This window comes from Emydura macquarii, unplaced genomic scaffold (assembly GCF_026122565.2).
Source record: "Emydura macquarii macquarii isolate MOO-44397 ecotype Brisbane River unplaced genomic scaffold, CSIRO-AGI_Emac_v2 contig_497, whole genome shotgun sequence".
NCBI lineage: Eukaryota > Metazoa > Chordata > Testudines > Chelidae > Emydura > Emydura macquarii.
In genome coordinates, this window is record NW_027130634.1 from 78,653 (window position 1) to 104,449 (window position 25,797).

The window sequence follows — 25,797 nt, forward strand, 5'->3', positions numbered from 1 at the left end:
AAGATGGTTGATCAGGCTCAGAAATGCTCACGACACCTGTGAGGGGAGAGAAACCTAGAGAGGGTGTTAGGTACATGGTAACAAATAGCATGGTAAATATTTTATACTTAATAACAATCTAGAAATCTAGGTGTGAGCAGAGAGGTGGCAGCATTTGCAAATGGCAACAAATTATTTAGGCCGTAATCCAGTCCAGAGATGTGCTCAGATGGAACTAACCAAACCCGGTGAATGAACTGCATGATGGTAAGTGATGTTGAATGTCAATTAGTGCAACGTACATGCCCATTGGTGGGAAAAGCTAGAACTGCTAAAACACCTTACTAGGTTCTATTTTAACTCTATGAACTCAGGACAGGGACCTGGTGTCAATGTACACAGCTCTGTGGAACCTTGCTCAAAGTGCCGGCATGGACAAACACTAAGGAAAACTCTGGGACACAGGGGGAGTGGGATGGGGAATAATACTGAAAATACAATGCCATGAGATCAGTCACTCAGTGCTTCACCCTCCTCTGGACTCCTCTGTGCAGCACTGAGCACCCTTCTCAAACAGGATATTGCAGAACTAGAGGGGTTCAGGGAAGGGCAACAGGAAAGATCAAGGGCCTGGGGAAATTCTCCTAAGGAGAGAGGTTGAGAAGAGGTTTGTTACCTTTTTAGATAGGGGAGATTTAGGAGGGGATTCGAGAAGAGTCCATAAAATACTGAATGGTAGAGAAGATATCAAGAATCTGTTCTCCCTGTCTCAAAACTCAAGATCAAGAGGACATTCAATTAAACTGAAACAAGCCTAATTCAAATCTGAATAAAAAAAGAATGCTTCACCCTCCTCTGGACTTCTCTGTGCAGTAGTGAGCATCCTTCTCAAACAGACTATGCAGAGCTAGAGGGGTTCAGGGATGGGCAAAGAGAAGTATTAAGGGCCTGGGGAAGCTCTCACAAGGAAAGAGGTTGAAAAGACTGGGATTGTAACCTTAGAATGGAGAAAAATAAGAGGGGATTTTAGAAGAGCCTAGAAACACTGACTGGCAGAGAGTATATGAAGAATGTGTTGCTGTTAGGCATTAAGGTGACACCTTTATGACGGTCAGGTTATTCCCCCAATACTTTTTACGGCATCCCCTGTGGTTGTTGCTGTCAGAAGGATGACATTGGATTAGATGAACCAAAGATATGATCTACGATGCAATTCCTCTCTTGGAAATGAGCCAAGTTTTCCCCATGGAAACAGACATTATCGTGGCAGGCTGGGACTTTGTGCTCTGTTACTTCCCTTGTTTCTTTTGGTGAGACACTTTCTTGAAGGTGCCCAGCTTTCTCTGAGAAATAACAAGTACAGTGGTTTTGTTATCCTGCCTTGTTAATTGACAACGGTAAGCAGAGACACCCATCAGCAACCCAGCTTCTTACCCATCTCATGCTTGAATATTGATAAATTTTGCAGATGCCACAAAAATTAGGAGATCGTAAATAATGAAGAGGACAGGTCACTGATTCAGAGCGATCTGGATTGGTTGGTAAACTGGGTCAAGGCAAACTATCTATTCTAATAACAAAGAAGGTAGGTGGGGGACTCTATCCCGGGAAGCAGTGACTCTGAACAAGATTTGGAGGGCATGAAGGGGTAATTAGCTAAACAGGAGCTCCCTGTTTTACTCTGAGGCCAAAAGAGCTCATGTGATCCTGGGATGATAAACAGGGGAATCTCAAGTAGAGGATGAGAAGTTATTTTACCTCTTTCTGTGGCACTGGTGGAACTTCTGCTGGAAAATGTGTCCAGCTCTGGTGTCCACAGTTAAAGATTCATGTTGAGACACAGAGATAGTTAAGGGGTGACTTCATGACATTCTACAAGTACCCGTATAATGAGCTTTTCAAGCTAGCATATGTAAGGGTCTCTCAGTCCCTCCCTCAGACGGAGCCGCTCTGTGTGTCAGGGGCTGTCACCCCCCCTCAGACGGAGCCGCTCTGTGTGTCGGGGGCTGTCACCCCCCCTCAGATGGAGCCGCTCTGTGTGTCAGGGGCTGTCACCCCCTCAGACGGAGCCGCTCTGTGTGTCAGGGGCTGTCACCCCCTCAGACGGAGCCGCTCTGTGTGTCAGGGGCTGTCACCCCCTCAGACGGAGCCGCTCTGTGTGTCAGGGGCTGTCACCCCCCCTCAGACGGAGCCGCTCTGTGTGTCGGGCTGTCACCCCCTCAGACGGAGCCGCTCTGTGTGTCAGGGGCTGTCACACCCCCACAGACGGAGACGCTCTGTGTGTCAGGGGCTGTCACCCCCCTCAGACGGAGCCGCTCTGTGTCGGGGGCCCCTCAGACGGAGCCGCTCTGTGTGTCGGGGGCTGTCTCCCCCCTCAGACGGAGCCGCTCTGTGTGTCAGGGGCTGTCACCCCCCCTCAGACGGAGCCGCTCTGTGTGACGGGGGCTGTCACCCCCTCAGACGGAGCCGCTCTGTGTGTCGGGGGCTGTCACCCCCCTCAGATGGAGCCGCTCTGTGTGTCAGGGGCTGTACACCCCCTCAGACAGAGCCGCTCTGTGTGTCAGGGGCTGTACACCCCTCAGACGGAGCCGCTCTGTGTGTCAGGGGCTGTCACCCCCTCAGACGGAGCCGCTCTGTGTGTCAGGAGCTGTCACCCCCCCTCAGACGGAGCCGCTCTGTGTGTCAGGGGCTGTCACCCCCCTCCGACGGAGCCGCTCTGTGTGTCAGGGGCTGTCACCCCCTCAGATGGAGCCGCTCTGTGTGTCAGGGGCTGTCACCCCCTCAGACGGAGCCGCTCTGTGTGTCAGGGGCTGTCACCCCCCCTCAGACGGAGCCGCTCTGTGTGTCGGGCTGTCACCCCCTCAGACGGAGCTGCTCTGTGTGTCAGGGGCTGTCACCCCCCCTCAGACGGAGCCGCTCTGTGTGTCAGGGGCTGTCACCCACCCTCAGACGGAGCCGCTCTGTGTGACGGGGGCTGTCACCCCCTCAGACGGAGCCGCTCTGTGTGTCGGGGGCTGTCACCCCCCCTCAGATGGAGCCGCTCTGTGTGTCAGGGGCTGTCACCCCCTCATATGGAGCCGCTCTGTGTGTCAGGGGCTGTACACCCCCTCAGACGGAGCCGCTCTGTGTGTCAGGGGCTGTACACCCCCTCAGACGGAGACGCTCTGTGTGTCAGGGGCTGTCACCCCCCTCCGACGGAGCCGCTCTGTGTGTCAGGGGCTGTCACCCCCTCAGATGGAGCCGCTCTGTCTGGCGCCATCTCCGGCGGGAGCAGGCCCGGGACAGACACAGCCCCAGGCCAGTGCAGAGGCCAGCTCAGACCAGGCTGACTGACAGGGCGATTGGCCAATGAGGAGCCAGGAGGGCAGGGGTCCCGTCCTCCGTGTGAGCTGCAGCTGCCTGGCCTGGGCCGAGCCGGACCGAGCTGAGGCAGAGCAGCCGGGCTGGGGGCAGAGGAGAGGCCCAGGAGCTGGGCAGAGAGCGGGGCCGGGCCGGGCCGGGCTGGGCAGAGGAGAGGCCCAGGAGCTGGGCAGAGAGCGGGGCCAGGCCGGGCCGGGCCGGGCTGGGGATGGGCTGGGGCCGTCTGGGCCGGGTGCGTCAGTGAGCGGCTGGGCAGCGACGTGGGGCTGACCCTGGGCAGGGCCCGGCGCAGGGAGACGCCCCCAACCCAGAGGCCGCGCAGGCCGGACTCAGGGGTCGTGACCCCGACGGGAGGGCTGACGCTGGGAGAAGGGCCCTGCCCCCTAGCGCCTGGGGCGTGTGGCTGCCCCAGAGCCCGTGTGCGACCCATGGCATCCCTGCCCCACAGCCAGGCCTGGGCAGGGCCTGCGACGTGTGACCCAGACTGTGAGCGTCCCTCACACCCCACAGACGCCGTGTGTGGGGCCGGGGCAGGGGCAGGGGCAGCGCTGGGTGTTTGCCTTCCACCTTCTCCTCTTTTCTGTGTGTTTATTGGTGGCTGTATAATAAATTATATTTGCTTTGAGCCACACACAACGATCAGTGGGTCAGGGAAGTTCCTAGTGCAGAGCCCCCGGGGTGGGGACACCCTAGCCCCTGTCCTAAGTGACCATGACAAGGTTTGGGGTCGAGCCCACAGAGATCCTGGGCCCAGCCTTGTCGGGGTTACAGGGACCCCACCACACAGAAGTGTGGGTGGGAAGCCCTCGAGGTCAGACTGGCCTGTGGGTAAAGGGTATGGGGGCGAGGACTCAGATCCTGTCGCCATGTGTGAGCCAGGAAAGCTCCCCCCAGTAGTGGGACCATCCCGTGCTGACACAGGTGTGTCTGGAAGGCTGGGCTGAAGGAAAGGCACCCACAAGGTTTCACTCATGGTTAACTGCACAAAAGGGGCAGAGGTATTCGTGGGGCTTCTCTGGAAACAGGGATTCAGTGTGAATTTCCTTCCCCCCCCCCCCAGTGTCCATGGGACCCAGAGTGACCCCAGCCAGACCCCGTGTGAACCACCTGCCACCCCCTCCCAAAGGCAGGGCAGTGAGAAGTGCGGCTCTTCCCGAGGAAGGTGCGGGGCTCAGCCCTCCTTGGCTGGCAGTGCGGCACGGCAGCTTCCCTCTGGCTGCGAATCCTGCTCTGCTGCTCTGTGAACGGAGACGTTCGACCAGCAGTGTCAGCAAGTTGCTTTAGGGTTTGCTGTTCTGCAGGGCATTTATTGCTGGCAGAGATGCCGGCTTGACAGCCCTGGGGAAAGCTCAGGGGAGTCAATCTACAGCAGGTGAGATTCCCCCACGCCCTGCCAAGAGCCCACAGCTCTGACCAAAAGAGGCTGCCTCTAAGGATGGGGAGGGCATCTGAGCTGCCCAGGACCACTCCACCCCCCTCCTCTCGGCTGGGATGGCCACCAAGGGGATATTTAGCCGCCAGCTCCCACAAGAGTCCAGGCTGAGCCATGCAAACCCATTACGCACCTGCCTGATAACCCTCACATCATGTTCCCTTCCCTCCTCTGCTGCACTATTCACTCCTCCCGGCGGAAGGGAAGGTACAATCAGTAATATTGGCTGGGCTCAGGTCTCTCGCTCAGCTGGGAGCAGGGGGCCTGGTCTCCAGCTGGTTTACACGGGTAAAACGCTAATGGCTCTCTGTCACTTCCAGCTCCGGACAGGGCCTGGGAAGCAGGCGTGCCGTGGACCAGACCAGACCCAGCCGGACCCACCATGGCAGCTTCCAACAGGACCACGCCCCAACCCTCCACCTTCATCCTCCTGGGCGTCCCGGGGCTGGAGGCGGCGCACGGCTGGATCTCCATCCCCTTCTGCTCCGCCTATATTCTGTCCCTTCTCGGGAACTGCCTCCTCCTGGCTGTTATCAAGACCGAGCCGAGCCTCCACGAGCCCATGTACCTTTTCCTTTCCATGCTGGCGCTCACCCACCTGCTCGTTACCAGCACCGCCCTGCCCAAAATCCTCTCCATATTCTGGTTCAAGGACAGGGCAATTCGTATGGACGCTTGCCTGGCCCAGATGTATCTCCTTCCACTCCCTGACGTGCATGGAGTCTGGGTTCATATTGGCCATGGCCTTCGATCGCTACATCGCGATCTGTAACCCCCTGAGACACTCGGCCATCCTGACCCACAGGGCCGGGGGTGGTTTTGAGGGGGGCCGTGTTACTGGCTCCACACCCGTTCCTGCTGAAACGGCTGCCGTACTGTCATTTCTCACACCTATTGTGAGTTCATGGCCCTGGTGAAACTGGCCTGTGCAGACACAACGGTCACGAGAGCCTATGGTCTGGTTGTAGCATTTCTTAAGGGGGGTCGTAGATTTTATCCTCATTGTCCTGTCCTACATCCTGATCCTCCGGAATGTCTGCATGCTCCCCTCTAAAGAAGCGCATTTCCCGGCCCTCAGCACCTGTGGCTCCCACCTCTGTGTCACCTCATCACACCAGCGTTTTTCTCCTTTCTCACCCATCGGTTTGGATCCAGTGTGGTTCCCCATGTTCACATTATTGTTGCCAACATCTATCTGCTGGTTCCACCCATGACGAATCCCATCATCTATGGGGTCAGAACCAAAAAGATCCGGGAGAGCGTCCTCAGGCTATTCTCCATCAGGGGCCTTCCAGCTCTCTCGTAGGGGGAAGCACATCGTCATGGAGAGCCTGACTCAGGGCCCCTCCCCTCGCATTCACCACCACCGGGAGACGTCCTTGTACACTCCGCATCCCCAGGAGACCCCCACCCTGGTCACAATCACACTGCATGCCCTTGGTGACACCAGCAATTGCTGATCTGGAAAGGGAATATCAGGACTTTATGGACTATTTTTAGTGGCCTGCCAGTGCAATTCAGCCACTGGAAACATGGAGATGGAGCTGACACCAGGTGACTGGCTGCTGTCTGCAGACACCCAGCGCGTGCCCGGCTCCGTTCGTTCTACACCAAGAAACCTGAAGGTCACTTCGGGGTCAGGTTTATGGGGACTCTGCCACACAGGAGAGAGGGAGGGGAGCTCTCAAGGCAGGCAGGTCTCGGGGTAAAGGGAGTGGGGGCAAAGACTCAGACACTTCTGCTAGTCAACACCACCCGTATAGTGTGTGAGCCAGGAAAGTTCTCCACAATAGCGGGACCATTCCCCTGCTTACAGATAGAAATGGGCTTTTCAGTTTGCATAGAAATGTGTAACTCCATCCAATGTCTGGAAGCTGAAGATAGAGAAATGCTGACTATAAATAAGGTGTGCACTATTTAAATATAGAGAGTAATTAACCATTGGAGCAATTCACCTAGAGTCATGGCCTTTTCTCCATCACTGAGAATGTCTAGACTCAGGTTGGATGTTTCTCTATAAGCTCTGCTCTAGGAATTCCTGTGGGGCAGGTTTCTGGCCTGTGCTATACCGGAGGTCAGACTGGATGATCACAGTGGTGCCTTCTGGCCTGGGGCTCTGTGAATACATCCCTGCAGCACATACAGGAGTCAGCTGGAGGAATTTTGTCTGAAAGCTGGTGCCTGAGCATTTTTTTTTTTACTCCTGACATTGCTGAATTTAGCCCCAAGGGGAAACATCTCATGTAAATTTTGGAACTTTGAAAAGGATACTCTACGCGTATTTCCACACAACGGAGGTATCCCGTGTGACATTGCATGGATGAAAGTGACTCCATGAAATCTCCGCCCTGAGAAATGTATGTACAACTGTCCCTATAAATGGCCTGCTGAGCTGGCTAACAAATGATCCCAGAGAGTCTCGGGCTTAGTGTCTGTCTCCCAGTGGCTCACTGTGTCAGCCAGCGGCCAGGGGCTTCTGCACATGGCAGCTGTATTTACCTAGGCATTGACATGACCCAGCATTCCCAGCTCTCGTTATACACTGTGCACACTTCTCAGCTTGCTCGTTGTTGTTGTGCAGCAGTTCCCAAAGCCCCACACGGTGTATAGGAGCAATAACAGCAGCAGTACAGCACAGGTGCCTTGGCATCTGCTAATTGTGTTGTGACTTTCCTCACCAGAGAGAAACTGTCACTTATCTCCCCTATCCAAAGGACAGGTGGGACGGGGGCACCTCACCCCTGCAGAGGAAGAGTTGTGGGGAGCTTAGGGGGCTCGGAAGCTGTGGGGGCCATGGGTGACTGGGAAGCCTGGAGAAGATGCTGGTACCCAATCTTGTGTTAGAATCAGGGCATCCTAGAAGGTGAAACGAGATTATAGATGGGGTCACATCCGATGGGAGTCGGAACCAGTTGAGGATCAGAGATCGATGGTTCTTTCCACTGGGAAATAACATTTAACAAGCATTAAAAAAATTGGAAAAAAAATGAGTAAAGGTTGTGATACCCAGTCTGCAATTCTCTGGTTTGCCAAAGGAAAGAGGCCCTGAGACCTGCCCAGACAGAGCTGGAAAGCTCCCAGCACTGGCCTGGGACCAATAATCAGAAAGAAAAATTGAATTTCAGCAGTGCTGCCTGCCTGTCCATGTACCCCTCACTCTCTGCCCCCACCTCTTCCCCCGCCACCCGCATGTCCATGTACAGCCCCTGCCACAACCCCACCACTGCACATCTATCTGTGCCCCCCACTCCCTGCCTCCACAAATCCCAGCGCTGCCTGCTTATCCGCGTGCATCACCCTCCGCACCCCCACAACCTCCAGCGCTGCCCCACAGTGACCCCACTGACCCAGGACCAACACCAGATGCCGGACACACCACACAGTGACAGCTCATACAAATATCTACACAGTCTGAGTTAAACTCTGGGTCTGCCTGCACCCGTTAAAGGGGGATGGAGGAGGAGCCTGCACAGCCTGTCCGGGGGTGAAGGGAACCCCAGCAGCAGCTCAGCGTGTGCAGGGAAGAGGAGAGAGACAGACCCGAGGGGAGGGGAGAGAGGACGTGGAGACTAAAACTTAGTTTCATGGCGCCCCTGTGGATCCAGGCAATTGCCTTTCTTGCCACCCCCAATACCAGCTCTGCACTTGCGACCCCTCTAAACCCCCAGGTTGAGAAACACTGCTTTAGCATATTCCTGCCAGTTATAAACCCAGACACAACTTCCTGATGTTGCTTTTGCATGTAGGCAATAGCTGAAGTTGCCAGGAGGCTGTTGTGGGATTGGTCACAGGAGCAGGGATGGGCTGGATGGAGGAAAGTGTCAGAGACAATCTACTACAGTGTGTCCATATTACATGACAGCCTGAGACACCCCCCTGCCACTGGGAGATTGCAGGAGGCCTAGTTACAGCTCTTTGGTGTGTGAATTAGGCAGGATGTCCATTCCCTATTTCACCCCGTTTCAGGAGTCTTCGCCTCAGCGATCTGCATACTGCACGTCCCGCCTCTCACACACACTGTGTGTGCCTGGATCTCCCCCAGTGAGATTTCCAACACTGCCTGCTTTCCTCTAAGTCAAAGACATGCTTTTATTTTTACTTCATTTTTGTGCATCTCATCTTCTACAGAACCAGAGAGGCAGGGGAAGGGAAAGAGCAGACCACTCCCCAAAAATTGTCACCCTAATTCATTTGAACCTCTCAGCTGTAGGTTTTAGATTTCAGCTACTCTCCGCTCAGCTCTTCTCTAGCCGAAATGAGCTCACCCATCCTTAGAGGCCATATGACGACTCCAGTTGGAGTCACTGGAGGCTCATGGCTGGTGACAATCAGACCTTTTATTTAAGTCCCTAAATGTGGATTTCGGGTGACAACCTGTCCCTGATGGGAATTTTGCCATTGATCTCATTGGGACCAAGATGTCACCTTTAGTGTTGAGCTTTAGTATTCCCCCTGCTGTGAAAATCCTGGTTTCAGGTCCTGCAGCAGCGAGAGCTATTCTGTTAAGGTGCTGAAAGAGTCTGAAGGAAGATCCCCAGTTTATGTGGGTTCTTGAGACCAGTCATGAAAGATGGGGAATTCAAAACACAGGGGCCTGGATTTTCCTCTCGGTGATGCCAGTGTCAATCTGGAGTGAGCCACTGAAGGCAGAAGCTGAGAGTAGAATCTGGCTAGTTTGTAAACGCCTTCATGACCCATTCTTGGTCTGAAATCTTGGGTATGAGAAATATCCCCTGCACAGGTACTGGCTACACATCTTATCCTGGCAGTAAAGTTGCTGAATTGTAGAATTTGAGCATACCAGAGGAAAAAAACACAGACCAAAAACAGGAAGATACTGAGAAAGATAGAAGGTTACTGTAAAAGACAAGGAAATTATCTTAAAAAAAAATTCTAAACTATTTACAATAAATCTTTAGTTCCAGTTTTAAGTCCCTTCATGTTTCTGACAACACTAAACAGTTCAAGTCTCCATGCTGGAGAATTCCTGCCCAAATTATTTTTCTCTGGATCCTTCCCGAGCCCTTAGCACTAACATTTTTGCAGAAACAGGCAACTCACCGGAATCGCACACAGCAGAGAGAAGAAATCTCCTTACTGTGACCTGGGAATGAGTGTACAAATCTCACGTCTGACACTCGCAGTGCTGGACAAGGAGCTTTATGATTCCTCTGTACGGTCCCTGTGGACTCTCAGATTGGCCAGGACTCCGGGACAATTCCCTGCGCTCCGTGACCAGTGGGAGCAGCAGAAAATAGACCCTGGAGAATTTCAGCCAAAGAGCCTCCCCCGAGAGTGAAGAAACAATTCACTGATAACAAAGGCTCAGATTGTCATGGCTTGCTAGAGTGGTCCTTCATTGCCTAAAACCAGGAAGAAAAGAAGAGTCAAGGGTTAGACGTGCTCATTTATCTCTCAGCATTTCTGTGTCATAGAATCCGAGCATCTGCTGCTACTCCCGTCTGATGAGCCTTGTGCTGAATCCCTTAGACCACATGGACAGGCTCTCGTGCATCCTTGTTTCAAACACAGAATTTCCACACACAGTAACTGTCCCTCCCATCTGCTAGCCTCTCTGACAGAGGGCAGCACAGATTGCCCCACATTAGTCATAAACCCCTCACAGTGCAATATCCTGCCATGGGGAAGTGCAGCTTCCTGAGCCCCCTTCAGTGATCAGCACGTGCCCTGCAGCCTGTGGACTGACGGCCTTTGTCTCTTTACCCCAGCTACAGTAACTGCACAGGCTGTCATTGGGGTACGGATGGTGCAGGGAGATGTTCAGAGGTTAGTGAGCTGCCCATTGTCCATCCACATTCAATTGGACTCTGCTGCCCACTGCCCTTGTGCCTTTGACAAGCTCCCCCTGGGGTTTAGTGCATCATGAGCTGGTCTGGAACTCAGGAAACCTGGTCAATTCCTAGCTCGGCCACAGAGGTCCTGTGTGACCTTGGACGTGTCATCTTGTAATCTACTCTGGGCCTCAGTTTCCCCTCTGTAAAATAGGGAGAGCACTTCCCTGACTCAGGGGATTGTAAAGATAAAAATCTCAGGGGCACCCATATGGGGACCAGAATTGTGGAGGACCATATGAGGCCCCTGAGATACAGCCGTGCTTGTTTATCTCAAGCAGCATTACTTTCTCTTTCAGGACTCCGCTCCACTGTGATGTGGATACTGCAAACTCTGCCCCGTACACTGTGCGTTCCTCCCCAGTCAGTGCAGGAACAGTCCTGTGCCCCTATTCTCCCCCTCCAGGGTCTCCACAACTCCTGCTAATATCCCCAATCCAAGCTTTTGGAAACTTTATTTAATCCACAGCTTTGAGCATCTCCTTGTACTGTTTTCATTGGCCTCTGAGCATTCGTGTCCCATTTTCAACTGTCCATAAAATACGGCTGTGGGGAATCACGTATCATCCAGACTAGTGAAAAAACGGTTCCTAACCTTTTGTAACTGTTGTTTTTCAAGTTGTGTGGCTCATGTCCATTGCATTGTAGGTGTGTGAGTTATGTGTACTGCCTGCGGAGGCCTAGTAGTACCTAGTGGTATCCTTCAGCTCAGTTCTCCTGCTCCCTGGAGTCGTGGACTCTTGGTGCTGGTACATGGGACCCTGACGACCCTCCGCCTGCTCAGTTCCTTCTTGCCAGGTCATTCCAACCGAGGGGCAGGTTGGGGGGGGTTCTTGGAATGGACACGAGCAACCCATCTGGAAGAGGGGTCAGTGGGCATGGCCCAGGGAACATTGCTAGGACACATGAAATGGCACGGGGATGGGATAAAGACATCACAACCGCTGAATCCTCCATCTCCCCGGCCAGGAGCTTCCTCGTCCTGGATTCCACTGTCCAAGGACCAGCAGGAGGCTGACAAGGCAGGCAGGGGGTTGAGATTTTGTGTGGCCATGGGCACGTGTATAGGAAGAGAAGTGGAGGGGAGGGCGAAGACCTTCAGAACGTCACCAGGAGGCTTTGGGGCAGCAAGAGAAGATCTGTGACCTGGCGCACTGCAGCTCCGTTTGGGCTGAGCTCTGCTTCTCCCACAGAATGGGCAGGTGTCGGGTGTCCGTGAACCACTCCAGCCACCTGCCCCTGCTCACGGTTCTATTCATGACCCAGAAACTGATGTCCCCGTGGGAGCAGGGGAGAGTAGAGACTGGCCCATTGAGGTCTGCTCTCCCATGGTGCCAATGTGACCCCCTGCTTGGTGTTGGGCTGGCCCACAGGCGAGGAAGTGCACTGTCTGTGGTACAAGCATGGAGGTGTTCTCTGGGCATGGGTCATAGGCCAGCATTTGACTTGGGGAGGTGGGGGGATGCGCACTGGTAACTACCAGGGAAACTCATGGGGCACGCGGCCTAGTGGGTCAGGCAGTCTGTTGCAGCACCACACTATTGCAGATCCTGCTTGAGATATGTGAGGCAGTCAGAGGCAAGGCGGCCTTCGCTCCCTGGGTACGCAGTGGGTGTCATGACAATTGGGTGCCCCGTGTACTAGGCAAATTCTGCAGGGCTACCCCATCCTGGCAGCCTTGAACCCGTTTAGTAACCTTTGGGGGCGCGGTTTGTGCCTGTCTTGTCTGATTGAGCAGTGCTGTGAGTGGGTGGCTCTCTCAAACACACATTCTCCAAGTCTGTAAAATGTACCTGTTGTAAACACTGTTAGTGTCATGTCCAGGCCTTGTTACAGGTCAGTCTGCTCCGTGGCTTCAGATCTTTGGATGCTCTTTGTGTCAAGTGAGGCAGCGTCACATACGGGAATCTCTGCAGCCAGAAACTGCTGTTGAGGGAATCCTCGGGCCCATCAGACACCCCAGAACGGTGGGCAGAGTCCGCCAGGGGCTAGCGGCCCAGAACTGGGAATCCAATATTGCGAACAGGATGGGAATGCTCCTGGTCCTGCCCGCTGCATATACAAAGGAATCCAAGCAGCCCGTGAATGCTGCCCAGGTGTGTAAGACAGCTAAGGCGCAGGAGCAGAGCCTCTTAGTCCCAGGGAACCTCCTCGTGGACTGTCGTCCTGGATCGACCGATGGCCATTACGGCCAGTGCCACGAGGAGTTTGATGACTTGACGGTGTGATCCTGCTGCTAAGGGTCTGGTTCTGCAGCGAGGGGCTTCAGCAAAGAGCCGTCCTGTTACATAAAACACACAGCGTTTATGGAGTAATACACAACACACATACACAATAGTAAAAATGCCCTGTGTGTGGTTTACCTTACCTAGCTCTGTTCTTGCTGCCAGAGGCCCTCCGGATCACAAGGCCTGGTGTTCCCTGCTTGTCATTCAGTGTCTGTGCAACAAAACAACTCCCCTCTGTGCCCTGCCCGCTACACACCCAGGCAAACGAATGCCCTGCACACGTACAAACTTACAAATCAATCTGTCTGGGGGCAAACGTTTGTCATTGTCCCACCAATAAACAATGGTAACTGCCTACTATCAAACTATTGTCTATGAACTCTGGATGTGGCAGAGCCGTGCTGTCTGCCTAGCCTTGGTCTCGGCGCATGGTCCCAGGACACAGTTAACTTACTCTGCAGTGGGACCACGGATGTGGGAGACATACAAACCTTGTTGGGCTCCCCAGTCCTGGTACCCACAGCCCTGAAGGTGAGGCCAGGGGGATTCTGCCACCAGGGCAGGGAGGCGGGGGTTTGGCAGAAGGGCCAGGAGGAGGTTTGCACTATTGGCAGCCACCATGGACCTGGTTCCAGAGACAAGCTTCTGGGTCAGGTAGAAAATCAACAGCTGCGAGGGCTGTTCTAGCAAGGAGCAATTAACCCCATTCCTTTCCCACACCTGCTCTGACATCCAGAAGTCCCTGTCCAACCTTTCTGAGTGAAAGCCCCAGTAGTTAATGCTAGGTAAAAGATGCGTACCCCCCTGCTCTCCCAGCCCCTCACCGGCCATAAACACATAAACATCATAGCATTAAATGTAATGAAACTAATAATAAATCACTCTTACCTGAGTAAGAAGCTGATGTAAGTGGAGGATGGTCCTGCTACTGTGGGGAACTTTCCTGGCTCACACACTACCCCGGGGGAGTTGACTAGTGAAAGGAACTGAGTCCTTGCCCCAACGCCATTTACCCACAGGCCGGCCTGACCCCGAGGGCTCCCCTCCCACTGTCCTGTGTGCCAAGGTCCCTGTAAGCCTCCAAGACTGGGTGCAGGATCCCTGGGGGCTCGACCCCCAACCTCATCGTGGTCACTCAGGACAGGGTCTGGGGTGTCCCCACTCTGGAGGACTCTACACACCGAGCATTTCCCTGACCCACTGATCATTGCACACAGTGCAAAGCAAACACAATTTATTAAGTAGCCACCAATTAAAAAAAATAAATTTGAGAAAGGTAAAAGGAAAACACTCAACGCAACTCTGGCCCGGCCCCCATACAGCATCTGTGGGGTGTGAGGGATGCTGACAGTCTGTCTCGCACATGTCCCAGACCCCTGTCCAGGCCTGGCTGCGTGGCAGGGACACCACAGGTTGGACACGTTCTCTGGCGGTGGCCAAATGCTCCCAGGCTCTATGGGGCAGGGCCCTTCTCCCAGCGTCACCCACATCTGGGTCATGACCCCCGCCCAGTCCGGCCTACGCAGTCTTTGGGCTGAGGGCATCTCCCCATACTGGGCCCATGGTCCCAGGACACAGTTAACTTACTCTGCAGTGGGGCCACAGATGTGGGAGAAATGTAAGCTCTGTTGGGCTACCCTGTCCTGGTATCCAGAGTCCAAAATGTCGCAGGCTGACATCACCTAGGACCGACCTCTGGTGAGGGGCCCTCTACTGCCAGGGCAGGTAGAGGGGGATTCGGCAGAAAGGCCAGGAGGAGGTTTGTGCTTTAGGAAGCCACATGGACCTGGTTCCAGAGACCAGCTTCCAGATCCAGGTAAAAGATCAGCAGCTGCGAGGTCTGTTCTAGCAAGGAGGGATTAACCCCATTCACTTCCCACACCTGGATTGAGAGAGCCAGGAATCCCAGCCACACGGTCCTCAGTGACACAACCAGAGCAAACACAGCTCACCCAGGCCCCTTTACCTCCAAGTGCAGGACCCACAGTTACTTCTCACGCTGCCTGGGACTCTCCCATGTGGATTCTCTCATGTCTAGACCAGGAGAATCTAACCCCGGTAGGCACTGACTGAATGTGGGAAATGGTTCAGTCAGGGCTCACTCCTTATCCATCATCAGACAGAGTGTGGGGGAGAGACCAGCAATGTCTGTCTGTCTGTCCTTTTTGGGCATGTGGGATTTTGACCTTGCCGGATGAACATGTTAATCAAGAGACTTCTGGCGGACAGAAATGGGTGCTAGGAACCCTGAGCTGAGCTGCTGTTGATAACTGGTCAATGCTGGAATTGTAGGTTGGCTTTTCCTTGTACTACAACTGTTTACCTGTGACTAAGCCTAGGGAGGGCCCAGCATTGCAGGGTTTTTTTCATTCTGCCCCAGGTGATCAAAGTCTGAGTGAAAAAAAAATCAAATCTCTACTGCAGCCCCTCCCAGGTGGAGAACATGGAGAAGCCAAGACCCAGCCAGACCCTCCGTGCACAGTGACCCCAGCCCAGCAACCACCTCAGATACAAACTCCTGACTGCTTTGATGGCTGGGGTCACCTACCACAGTCATTGCTTTCCCAGGGCAGTCAGCAGGATCCCACTAATCCCTCTCCTCTCATCCTGTCCCTTTAGGGGGCTGCTGCGCTCACTGGCCCTTGTGCTCTCCTTTGGTGTCTGTGAGGATAGCTAGTTTTAGGTGGGGTAAGCAGGCAGGTGCCTCCCAGTCTGGCAGTGTCTGGGGACATGGGCGTGGAGTGAGGCCGGCACACAGGCTGGGCCATGGCTGATGTACCACAGTGCCACAGATGTGTGGTGTTGACATGAACCACCCAGCGCTAGCCCCCACCCTGGCCACACTGACCACCTCCTCATGGACTCACCCCTGGGATAACAGGTGCTCGCTGGTGAGCTGAGAGTGGAGACTGAACCCCACATGCAGCTACCAAAGGAGCTTCTCCTGATCCCCCCGGTGACTGTGCAGCCCCGGCGTGAGACCAGCACTCTCCAGGCACTATGGGCCCGGCTCTGGGGCAGGGGGGTGGTGTCTGCCACTGAGGGGTTGGCAGTGTAAAGGCCGGCACCATAGAATCATAGAGTTGGAAGGGACCTCAGGAGGTATCTAGTCCAACCCACTGCTCAAAGCAGGACTAACCTCAGCTATATCATCCCAGCCAGGGCTTTGTCAAGCCTCAGCTTAAAAACCTCTAAAGATGGAGATTCCACCACCTCCCTAGGTAACCCATTCCAGTGCTTCACCACCCTCCTAGTGAAAAACTCTTTTCTTAATGTCCAACCTAGACCTCCCCCACTGCAACTTGAGACCATTGCTCCTTGTTCTGTCATCTGCCACCACCGAGAACAGCCTAGCTCCATCCTCCCTGGAACCCCCTTTCAGGTAGTTAAAGGCTGCTATCAAATCCCCCCTCATTCTTCTCTTCTGCAGATTAAACAAGACTAGTTCCCTCAGCCTCTCCTCATAAGTCCTGTGCTCTAGCCCCCTAATTATTTTTGTTGCCCTCCGCTGGACTCTCTCCAATTTGTCCACATCCTTTTTATAGTGGGGAGCCCAAAACTGGACACAATATTCTAAATGCGGCCTCACCAATGCCGAATAGAGGGGAATAATCACTTCCCGCGATCTGCTGGCAATGCTCCTACTAATGCAGCCCAATATGCTATTAGCCTTCTTGGCAACCAGGGCACACTGCTGACTCATATCCAGCTTCTTAACCGCTGTTACCCCCAGGTCCTTTTCTGCAGAACTGCTGTCTAACCCATCAGTCCCCAGTCTATCATGTGTAGCCTCAGGGGGTGACATCCCACCAAATTGGTCCCCGCTATTGTGGAGCTGCTTTCCCACTCCGGCCAGGCGGCCCATTGGGCTGAGGGGGCTGCTGTGGTGGGGGGATGCATGGCAGGGGTGGCTGCCTGTGGCAACAGTTCACCCCAGCTACTCTTCAGTCACGGTGAACCACACCTCAGACTGCCCGTGTCTGCCTCAGTCAGGGCAGCCGGGCAGCCATGTATCAACTGACAGATCACTGCGCTGTCACACAGCGTTCTCCATGTTTTCCTGGCCAGCCTCCAAGGCTCGACGCTGGGGCTGGGTTGAAGCTCACCGCCAACGGGTTCCCCCAGTTCCACGAGGTCCCAGATGGTGATGCGAAGCGGCTCTGTGCATGGGGACGTCACTGAGGTAGGAAGGAGTCCCCTCAGGAGATGACCTGCCCCAGGTCGTTGCCCAACGTGGGGGTGCGGTGGGCCTTTGTTGATCCAATAGGATTTCTGGTCTCTCCTCTGTGGGGTCAGGTTCTCCCTCAGTACCCTGGGTAGCGGGTGCCTGTGGCCATTGTGCAGAGGCTGCTGCCCAGGCCTGGTTATGACCTAGCCACTGATTTGAGTCCCAGAGGATGCCTGGGGCCTGGCCCTGGCCATGTGGCTGCAGGTGTTGGATGTAGAGGGGCTGGGATGCCATTGGCCATCACCCATCGCCGCTCCTGGGGCTCTCCGCCTCCCCCTGGCTGGGGTGCTGCTCCCTTCTCTGGATAGTCGCTGTCATGGCTGCCACTTGCCGTACTTCTCCCAGCCTCGTGGGCTCCAGAGAGTCCTTCCCCACCTCCCAAGCTGGCAGCATGTCCAGGACTCATCCCTGGTCTCCCAGGCTGGGACCAGTCACAGATGGGCTGTTTGCCCCTAGTCCCCCAGCTCTGGCCGTCTCTCTTTCCCTGGCACTCTTCCTGTGCCACCTTCCTCTGGCCTCCCTCCGTCGATCAACCCCTCCCCAAGGTCTGCTCTGGTTGCACAGACTGGGTCCCTGCCCAGCTGCTGCCCCCTCTCTTAGCAGAGAGCTTGGCCTCCTCTCCCCGCAGGGCTCCCCAGGGCAGCTCACCCCACATCCTGCCCAGCCCTGGAGTGTCTCTTCTGAGCTGCTGAGACACGGGCTCTGTGAACTACTGTAGCTCTGGGACGCGCGTGTCACCAGAGCCCTGGGCTGTCTAGTCCATTGTCTGGCATGAGGCCCAGTCCAGAGAAACAGGACCTGGTCACTAATAAAAGCAGCGAGTTCTGGGGTGGGGATCTTGTGAATGAGACTGTCCGCTGTCAAATTTTGTACTCTGGACGTTATGCCCCTGAGAATGTGATGTTGTGAGAAATGCTCCAGTTCTATAACTGTACTGCTTCCACGCAGAGGCAGGGTGACCTGGCTGCTTCTCGCCGATGTATGTAATACAGACGTGCTGTGTTGTCTATCTAGACTCTTGGGTTAGTTCCCTTGATCAGTGGGAGGAAATGGGGGCAGGCGTTCCTGACCACCCTGAGTTTGAGGAGGTTGATGTGGAGAGACACCTCCGTGGATGACCATTTGGCCTGTGTTGTAAGGTCGTGTAGGTGTGCACCCAGCCTAGGAGGAATGTGTTGGTGGTTAGAAGTAACATCAGGGACGTCTGAGAAAAGAGGTTCCCCTTGAAAACATTTGCTGTGTTTCTCTTTTAAATCTATGGCTGTAGCAAAGCGAATACACACCAGTAGCTGTGCAGCATTTGGTGTATCTGTGAACTCATCCATCTGAATGAAATAAGATGGGCTCTGACGAACACTTTCTAGGAGCTGCTCTTTTACATCAGTGGGCCTCTCCGCAGTGCGGCATGACACTGTGTGGTCAGACACAGCTAGCTGTCTAGCTGTAATGCTGCTTTCTGTCCTATTGTCACCACACACATATCCTTTGCCAAAGCTGCTAAACCACACAACATAGGTGAGAAACTGCTATTCCCAGCTGCAGTGTGCAAAGCCACACGGTAAGAAGCCTCAGTAGCCTTCACGTTAGCAGTGCTGTACAAGTCAACAACATGTTTTTGTCCTGTTAACTCACTGAGTTTCCTCTCAATAAAAACTCCATGTAAAGCCCAGCTTGAAATAAGCTGGGGCTGGCTGGGCCCAGCGTAATTCCTTCCCCCTGGCTGCCCAGTGTGGGGTTCATACACCCCATCGCACACCTTCACGTAGCTCCTCAAAATGGCACTTTGCCTTCCTCAAGCTCTTTTCTTCAACCTTGATTTGCCTGCCCCATTGTCCTGATAACTTACTTGCTGAAACTTTGGCTTCTTTGAACTCATGTTGAAACTAGCTACAAGTTAGTAGAACTGGGAAGCAATATTGCTGCTTTCCCAAGGTTTGTCTTTGGATGTAGCAGTTTTGAAACACAATTTACTCTTTCCAGAATCTTTCTTAGGTGCACAATGAGAAAAAGAGCAGGAATATTTTCCATCCATTTCTTTAATGCCTAAGGCTCGTGGCCTTCAACAGCATTTTTGCTCAGAGGAATTATTTCTGTGAGTGCCTCATTATGTCTAAGCACCGAAATCTGAGAGGCAGGAGCAATTCATGCTGATGGTTGATAAATTGTATAGTCAGTTGCTTGACCATGCTTTTGTTTGTTGTGAAATATCTTCAAGGGTTCAGTCAGGTTTACTGCGCTGACCAAAAATAAAATAAAATAAAAAATAAAATGTGCTCCCCAAAGTGACACATTTCTCCTTTTATCATTGATGTGATGGTTTCACAAGTTACATGTCACTAAAACCCAACCCATCAGTCTGCCGCGGTTCCCTAATGGAAGCAGGGGCATGATCCCGCTGTTGTGAGCTTCTGCATTGTCCCAGTGGAATCTGACAGTGAAAGGATCTGAGTCCTCGCTCCGGCTCCCTTTACCCAGAGGCCAGCATGGCCTTGAGGGCTCCCCTTCTTCTCTCACCTGTGGCAGAGTCCTCATAACCCCGACAAGGGTACCCCAGGATTCTTGGGATGCTTGACATCCACTGTCGTCGTGCTCACTCAGGACAGGGGCTAGGGTGGCTCTGTCCTCATCGGCCAGGTCCCTGATCCACTGATCACTACATTAAGTTCAAACCTGATACAACTTGTTAAACAGCAGCTGTAAGAAAAATAAGGAAAAAAGGGGAAGGCGAAAGGAAAGAAGGAGCCCTGCCCTGTGGGTACCAGGACCCCCTAACCAGCCGTCTTTGGGATATAAGGAAAATTCACAGTCTGTTCCTTCCATGTGCCAGGCTTCAATCCTGGGCCCTGACTGTGCTGCGCTGATGCCACTCTGGCAGTGGCCATATGCCCTCAGGCTCCAGCCGGGTCACTGTACGTGTGATAAAGAAGTTCAGCCTTGTAGTTTCCTTCTTTGTCTTTGGCTGTCTGAAAGTGCAGCATCAGTTCTTCAAACTGAGCAAGAACCCTGCTCTCACAGGGATCAATGGAAAGCCACCCAGAGTCAGAAACCTGCAGTATTGTCAGTGGCTTCTTCTCCCCAGCGTCGGCCCCCATTGGATTCAGGGCTTCCACCCCACCCAGCCCCTCCTGAGGCCAGTTGTGACATTCCTGTCTGCAGTCTGGAGTGGTGTATTGCTGTGTCACCCCAATTCCCCCACTCCTGGGACCGTCTTGCACTTGCCTCGCTGTGTGAACCCCCACTCTTGGGTCAGCTGATGCCCAGTCATCTGCAAGCCAGCGGTCCCTGACCTAGTCAATGAGAGCTTCTTGCCAGTCACTCCTGGGGTTATGCAATGTGTGACCCCGAATGAACATCCCCAGTCCCAGATGCAGCCCTAGGAACTGCTGTTTACAGAGTTCAGTGCTGCCCACTGGAATTTGCAAGCTCATTGGTAAGTGTATGTAGGACGGGTTCCTATCCGGCCTGGTCGCAGTGGCCCTTCCTCTGGCCCAGGCTCTGAGGAAGGCCACTGCACCTTCGAAAAGGGGAATATTAGCCTCTCCATATGTGGTTTAGTTCCGGCCCCCAGGCCAGGCAGACAGCCAAGTAGTCTCTTGCCCTGACCTTGGGGTGGGCAAGCAGGCAGTCAATTGCCCCAGCCCTTGACAGGGCGGGCAAGCAGGCAGTCAATTGCCCCAGCCCTTGGCAGGGCGAGACGGGCAGTGGGGCTGCTTTCGGAAGCAGCAGGGGAGAGCACATTTTCCCAGGGTGGCTAGGGACCTATCAGTGGCAAAGGTGTTTGCCACTGCGTCAATGGGGCTCCCACCACAACACACCGACAGTGGGGTTTCGCCCCTGTCTCAGCCACGGGCTATGGCTGCTCCTGGGCCACTTCCTCCCCGTATCCCCAGGTACCTGTATCCTCCGGGTACTCGGGGTGCTGGGGTACACGGCCCACGGCACGCTCACCAGTCCCTCCTTCTCAACCGGCAGCAAGGCAGGGAGCTTCTCTGCGGAGAGCATCTCCTCTAGGTCACAGGGTTCCTGGGGTTCTTCGGCAGAAGGCAACTCCTCCAGGTCACAGGGCTATTGGGGTTCGGTATCAGGCAGCTCCTCCAGGTCAGGACCAGCCTCAGGGGATATCTCCCAGCCCTCAGGCCGAGGGTCCTCTGTCCAGTCCCTGAGGCCTGGAGGCCCTATCTAATCTGTAGGGGCTGGTCGCTTGGGCAGTTCCCGGAGCCTTTGCTCTGGGAGGCGCTCACTTGGGGTAGCGGCCCGGCAGGACGGCACGTCTGCCTCCAGCAGCAGTCTGTTCTGTCTGAGATACAGGGCCTGCCTTTTATACCTCCTGCCCCGGCGGAAGCTCCACCTCTCTGTTGCCGGATTGGCTGGTCGGTTGGACCTATCCCTGTCCGGCACCCTGGTTGCTGGGCAGACTGGGCTGCCGGCCCTTTCACTGTCCGCTCAGGTCGCAGCAGCCCTTTCTTGGGCCCAGGCTCTGAGGAAAGCCACTGCACCTTCCTACAGTGTATTTAACAAAGACATTGATAGGCATCAGCTCTGTCACTCTAAGTGAAGTCTCTACACACACCCAAACCCCATGCACTGCTTTAGAGAAAACAAACAAATAAGTTTATTAAGTGCAGACAGTTTTTAAGTGATTATAAACCAGAATAACGTGAGTCAGATTGATCAAGCAGAAATAAAGGAAGTAAATTGCATTCTAAACTGAACTGAACACTTCAGCAGCCTTGCAGTCTTTGGTCCTTAATCTTACCACACAGGCTGCTGAGCTGAGTCCTTCAGCCAGGCCTCACCACACCCGTGGGCAGTCTGCCAGTTACTTGATGTAGTTTCATAGATGGATTACAAGGGAGAGCTCCAGCAACAAAAAACTCCTCTGCCTTTAATGTATTTCCTCGTCACCCCTGGGGTCAGGTGTTCACCACGTCCAGCAATGGGCCTGGTTTCTTCCACTTGAGTAAAATGACCGTCACCTTATCAAGTGCTCAAGTCAATCCATTGTTCCTGTTTGTATGTCTCTGTGAGATGCGAACCCTCCGCTTTGTGTTTGTCTGGATCTATGCAACCCATGTGAGACACACATTTGGGAATATTGCCTACCAGAGTTTCATGTCTATACATACGACATTGCAGGAAACAAACTACATAACAATAATGTTCAGAATGTCATGAGCATTCCAAAAACACCTTACATGAACATGAATGATAGACAAACCACAGCACAAGGGGTAGAGTGTGTCACAGCAGCCTACAAGGCCTTCTTGTCTGGTGACGTCTCCCTGCACTGGGCCCTCTGCCCAGGCCCACGCCTTGCTCTGCTCAGCCACTCACCACGCTCGGCTGCCATGTCACTTGTGGCATGGCCGGCACCCACTACCCAAGCTCTGGCCCCGCAGCTCCCCACTGAAGATCAGCCCCTGCTCCCCATTGGCACAGCTGATCTGGATTGCTCCAGCTGCCCGGCTCTGGCTCAGCGCTGCTGCTCTGCCTCCTGCACCGCTCTGCCTTCTCTGCTGCTTCTCTGGCCCCTCTGGGAAGACGGATTTGCAGAGGCTGTTGGCATCACCCTGCAAGGAGAAGTCGGCTGCTGGAAGCCAGTGTGAGACTAAGATACTTGTAGGCTGGTTACTGGTGCAGGACCATGAGCTAAAACAGCAAAGCATTAAGGCCCCAATGTTACAAGGCAGAAGAGGACAGACCCCTTTATTGGTCTAGATAATACCCAAAATGTCACAGATTATTCCACTCTGCAGCAGCTAAGCAGGGTCCTGTCTGGGAAACACTGAATCCCCTTGATGACAGAGGGCATGAGGAAAACACATGGGTTCAGAGACTCTAAGGTCAGAAGGGACCAATATGATAATTTAATCTGACATTATGAACAATCCAGGTCACAGAACCTCCCCCATCCACTCCTGTAATAGACCCTGAGCTATTACCGAGTTATTAAAGTTCCCTAAAATCATGGTTTAATTACTTTCAGGTACAGAGAATCCACCAGCAAGTGAGACGTGCCCCATGCTACAGAGGAAGGTGGAAAACCCCCAGGAGCATTTGCCAAAACTCTTCAGCGAATACAAGTAACTTGTACTAGATAAGGGAAACTGACTAGTAGAGATGTGGAAGCCTGAGGTTGCGTCATTGTTTCTTTTCTGTATAACTCGTCTATGTTTGCTTTCCTCATTATTTCATAGATTCATAGAATCCTAGAAGATTAGGGTTTTAAGGGACTTCAGGAGGTCATTTAGTCCAACCCTCTGCTCAAAGCAGGACCAATCCCAATTAAATCATCCCAGCCAGGGCTTTGTGAAGCTGGGCCTTAAAAACCTCTAAGGATGGAGATTCCACCGCCTCCCTCAGTAACTCATTCCACTGCTTCACCAGCCTCTTAGTAAAAAACTCTTTTCCAATAACCAACCTAGACCTCCCGCACTGCAACTTGAGACTGTTGCTCCTAATTCTCTCATTTGCCACCACTGAGAACAGCCTAGCTCCATCCTCCCTGGAACCCCCTTCAGGTAATGCTAAGCTACTATCAAATCTCTTCTCATTCTTCTCTTCAGCAGAGTACACAAGCCCAGTTCCCTCAGCCTCTGCTCATCATTCATGTGCTCCAGGCCCCTAATCATTTTTGTTCCCCTCTGCTGGACTCTCTCCAATTTGTCCAAATTCTTCCTGTAATGGGACCCCAAACCAGGACACAATACTCCAAAGTGGTCTCACCAGTGCCAAATAGAGGGGAATAATCACTTCCGTCGATGTGCTGACAATACTCCTACTAATGCAGCCCAATATGCTATTAGCCTTCCTGGCAATGGAGCACACTGCTGACTCATATCCAGCTTCTTGTCCATTGCAACCCTCATGTCCTTTTCTGCTGTCTAGCCATTCCATCCCAGTCTGTAGCAGTGCATGGAATCCTTCCATCCTTCATCTTTGCATCTGTGATTTTTCAATTAAATAGACATTTGTTTATTTTGACCCCAGTCTGTGTGCAATGTGTGCCCCAAAATGAACTGATAATTGAGGGCAGATTTCATGTCCCTGGGGAGGACAAGCTAGAGAGGAAAAGTCCAAGTTATTCCTAGTTAAGAATTCAGAGAGACCGGTTTGGGGAGACTCAGCACTGGACAGGATTGTTGGGGCCTGGTGGAGGGCTGAGTTGGAGACCTTGTGATGGCAGAGAGGGGTAAAAGAGTCAAAGATGGAGGAGAGTGAGGAATGGTCAGAATCAACAGCCATACTGATGGAAAATAGGGCCAAGAGCACATGAGAAATCATCATTGCTGGTGGTGTGCAAGTCACAGGAAAGCCGAGTGACAGGGTGTGTGGTGTAGGGTATGATGGGTCACAGTGAAACAGATCAGGTGATAGTCGGAGAGATGGAACTCAGCAACAGCGAGAGCAGTGCTTGGTGATGGAGTGATAAGACATTAGGTTCTCAGACGGTGAACTGCCACAAGCCTGAGCTCAGCCAAAGTGGGACAAAACACCCTTGATTAAGGAGGAGACATCCTTTTCCCCTCCTGTTACACAGTTTTAAAGTCAGTGGCCCCAGGCAATCACATTCTGCAAATATACTTTCCCACTTTATCACGAAGCTCTTTGGTTTTGACCCCATAAATGATAGGGTTGAGCATGGGGGGGACTACAACATAGAGGTTGGCCAAGAGGATGTGAACATGGGAAGCAATGCCATGACCAAACCTATGTGTCAGGGTGGTGAAGAGAAAGGGAGTATAAGACATCAGCATCACACAGATGTGGGCTGTGCAGGTGTTGAGGGCTTTCTGGTGGGCTTTCTTGGAGGAGATCCTGAGAACAGCCTTGATGATCAGCCCATAGGACAGGCCAATGAGTGTCAGGTCTAATCCGACAGTCACTACTGATATCACCAAGCTGTACAATTGGCTGACAGTGGTGTCCCCACAGAACATCTTCACCACGGCAATGTGCTCGCAGTACGTGTGGGGGATAACACGGTTTGAGCAAAATGGCAGCCTCTGCAGTAGCAGGGGCTGTGGCAGAACCACGAAAAAAGCTCGTATCAAACCCACGAGCCCTAGCTTAGCGATTCGTGCATCGGTGAGGATGGTGCCGTATCTCAGAGGGTCACATATGGCGACATAGCGATCGAAGGCCATTATTACGAGGACAGCTGTATGCATACCGGAAACCGCATGAAGGAAGAACATCTGGGTGAGGCAGCCGTCCACAGTGATGTCTTTGAAACGGAACCAAAATATGCACAGTGCCTTCGGCACGACACAGGTTGACAGGCCAATGTCTGTGAGCGCCAGCATGCAGAGCAGCAGGAACATGGGCTTGTGCAGGGTCTGCTCTTTGCTGACAACAAACAGAACTGTGAAATTTCCCAACAAGCTGATGATGTAGAATGTAGAGAAAGGGATGGAAATCCAGATGTGGGCAGCTTCCAGCCCGGGGATGCCATTTAGGATGAATGTTGATGGGCGGGAGAGGGTGAGGTTGAAAGCAGCCATGAGAGGGTCAAAGCACTGATGAGGATGTGAAATGCTCAGATTCCTGTGAAGGGAGAGATTCCCAGTGAAGGGGGTTATGCACTTGATAAAAAATAGCACGGTAAATATTTTATAGTTAATAACAATCTAAAAAGGGGGATGAGCAGTGAGATGGCAGCATTTGCATATGGCAACAATTTATTTAGGCTGTAATCCAGTCCAGAGATGTCCTCAG

At 53.3% G+C, this 25,797-nt stretch overlaps 1 protein-coding gene and 1 pseudogene across 1 annotated transcript; one reads left to right on the top strand and one right to left on the bottom strand.

Moving 5' to 3' along the window:
• Positions 1-5,153: 5,153 nt before the first annotated feature.
• Positions 5,154-6,077, top strand: LOC137146947 (olfactory receptor 52K2-like; annotated as a pseudogene).
• Positions 6,078-24,644: 18,567 nt separating this feature from the next.
• On the bottom strand, positions 24,645-25,583 carry LOC137146944 (olfactory receptor 52P1-like). The gene has a single exon (XM_067538609.1). The coding sequence runs from the start codon at positions 25,581-25,583 to the stop codon at positions 24,645-24,647; it is 939 nt and encodes a 312-aa protein (XP_067394710.1).
• Positions 25,584-25,797: the final 214 nt, after the last annotated feature.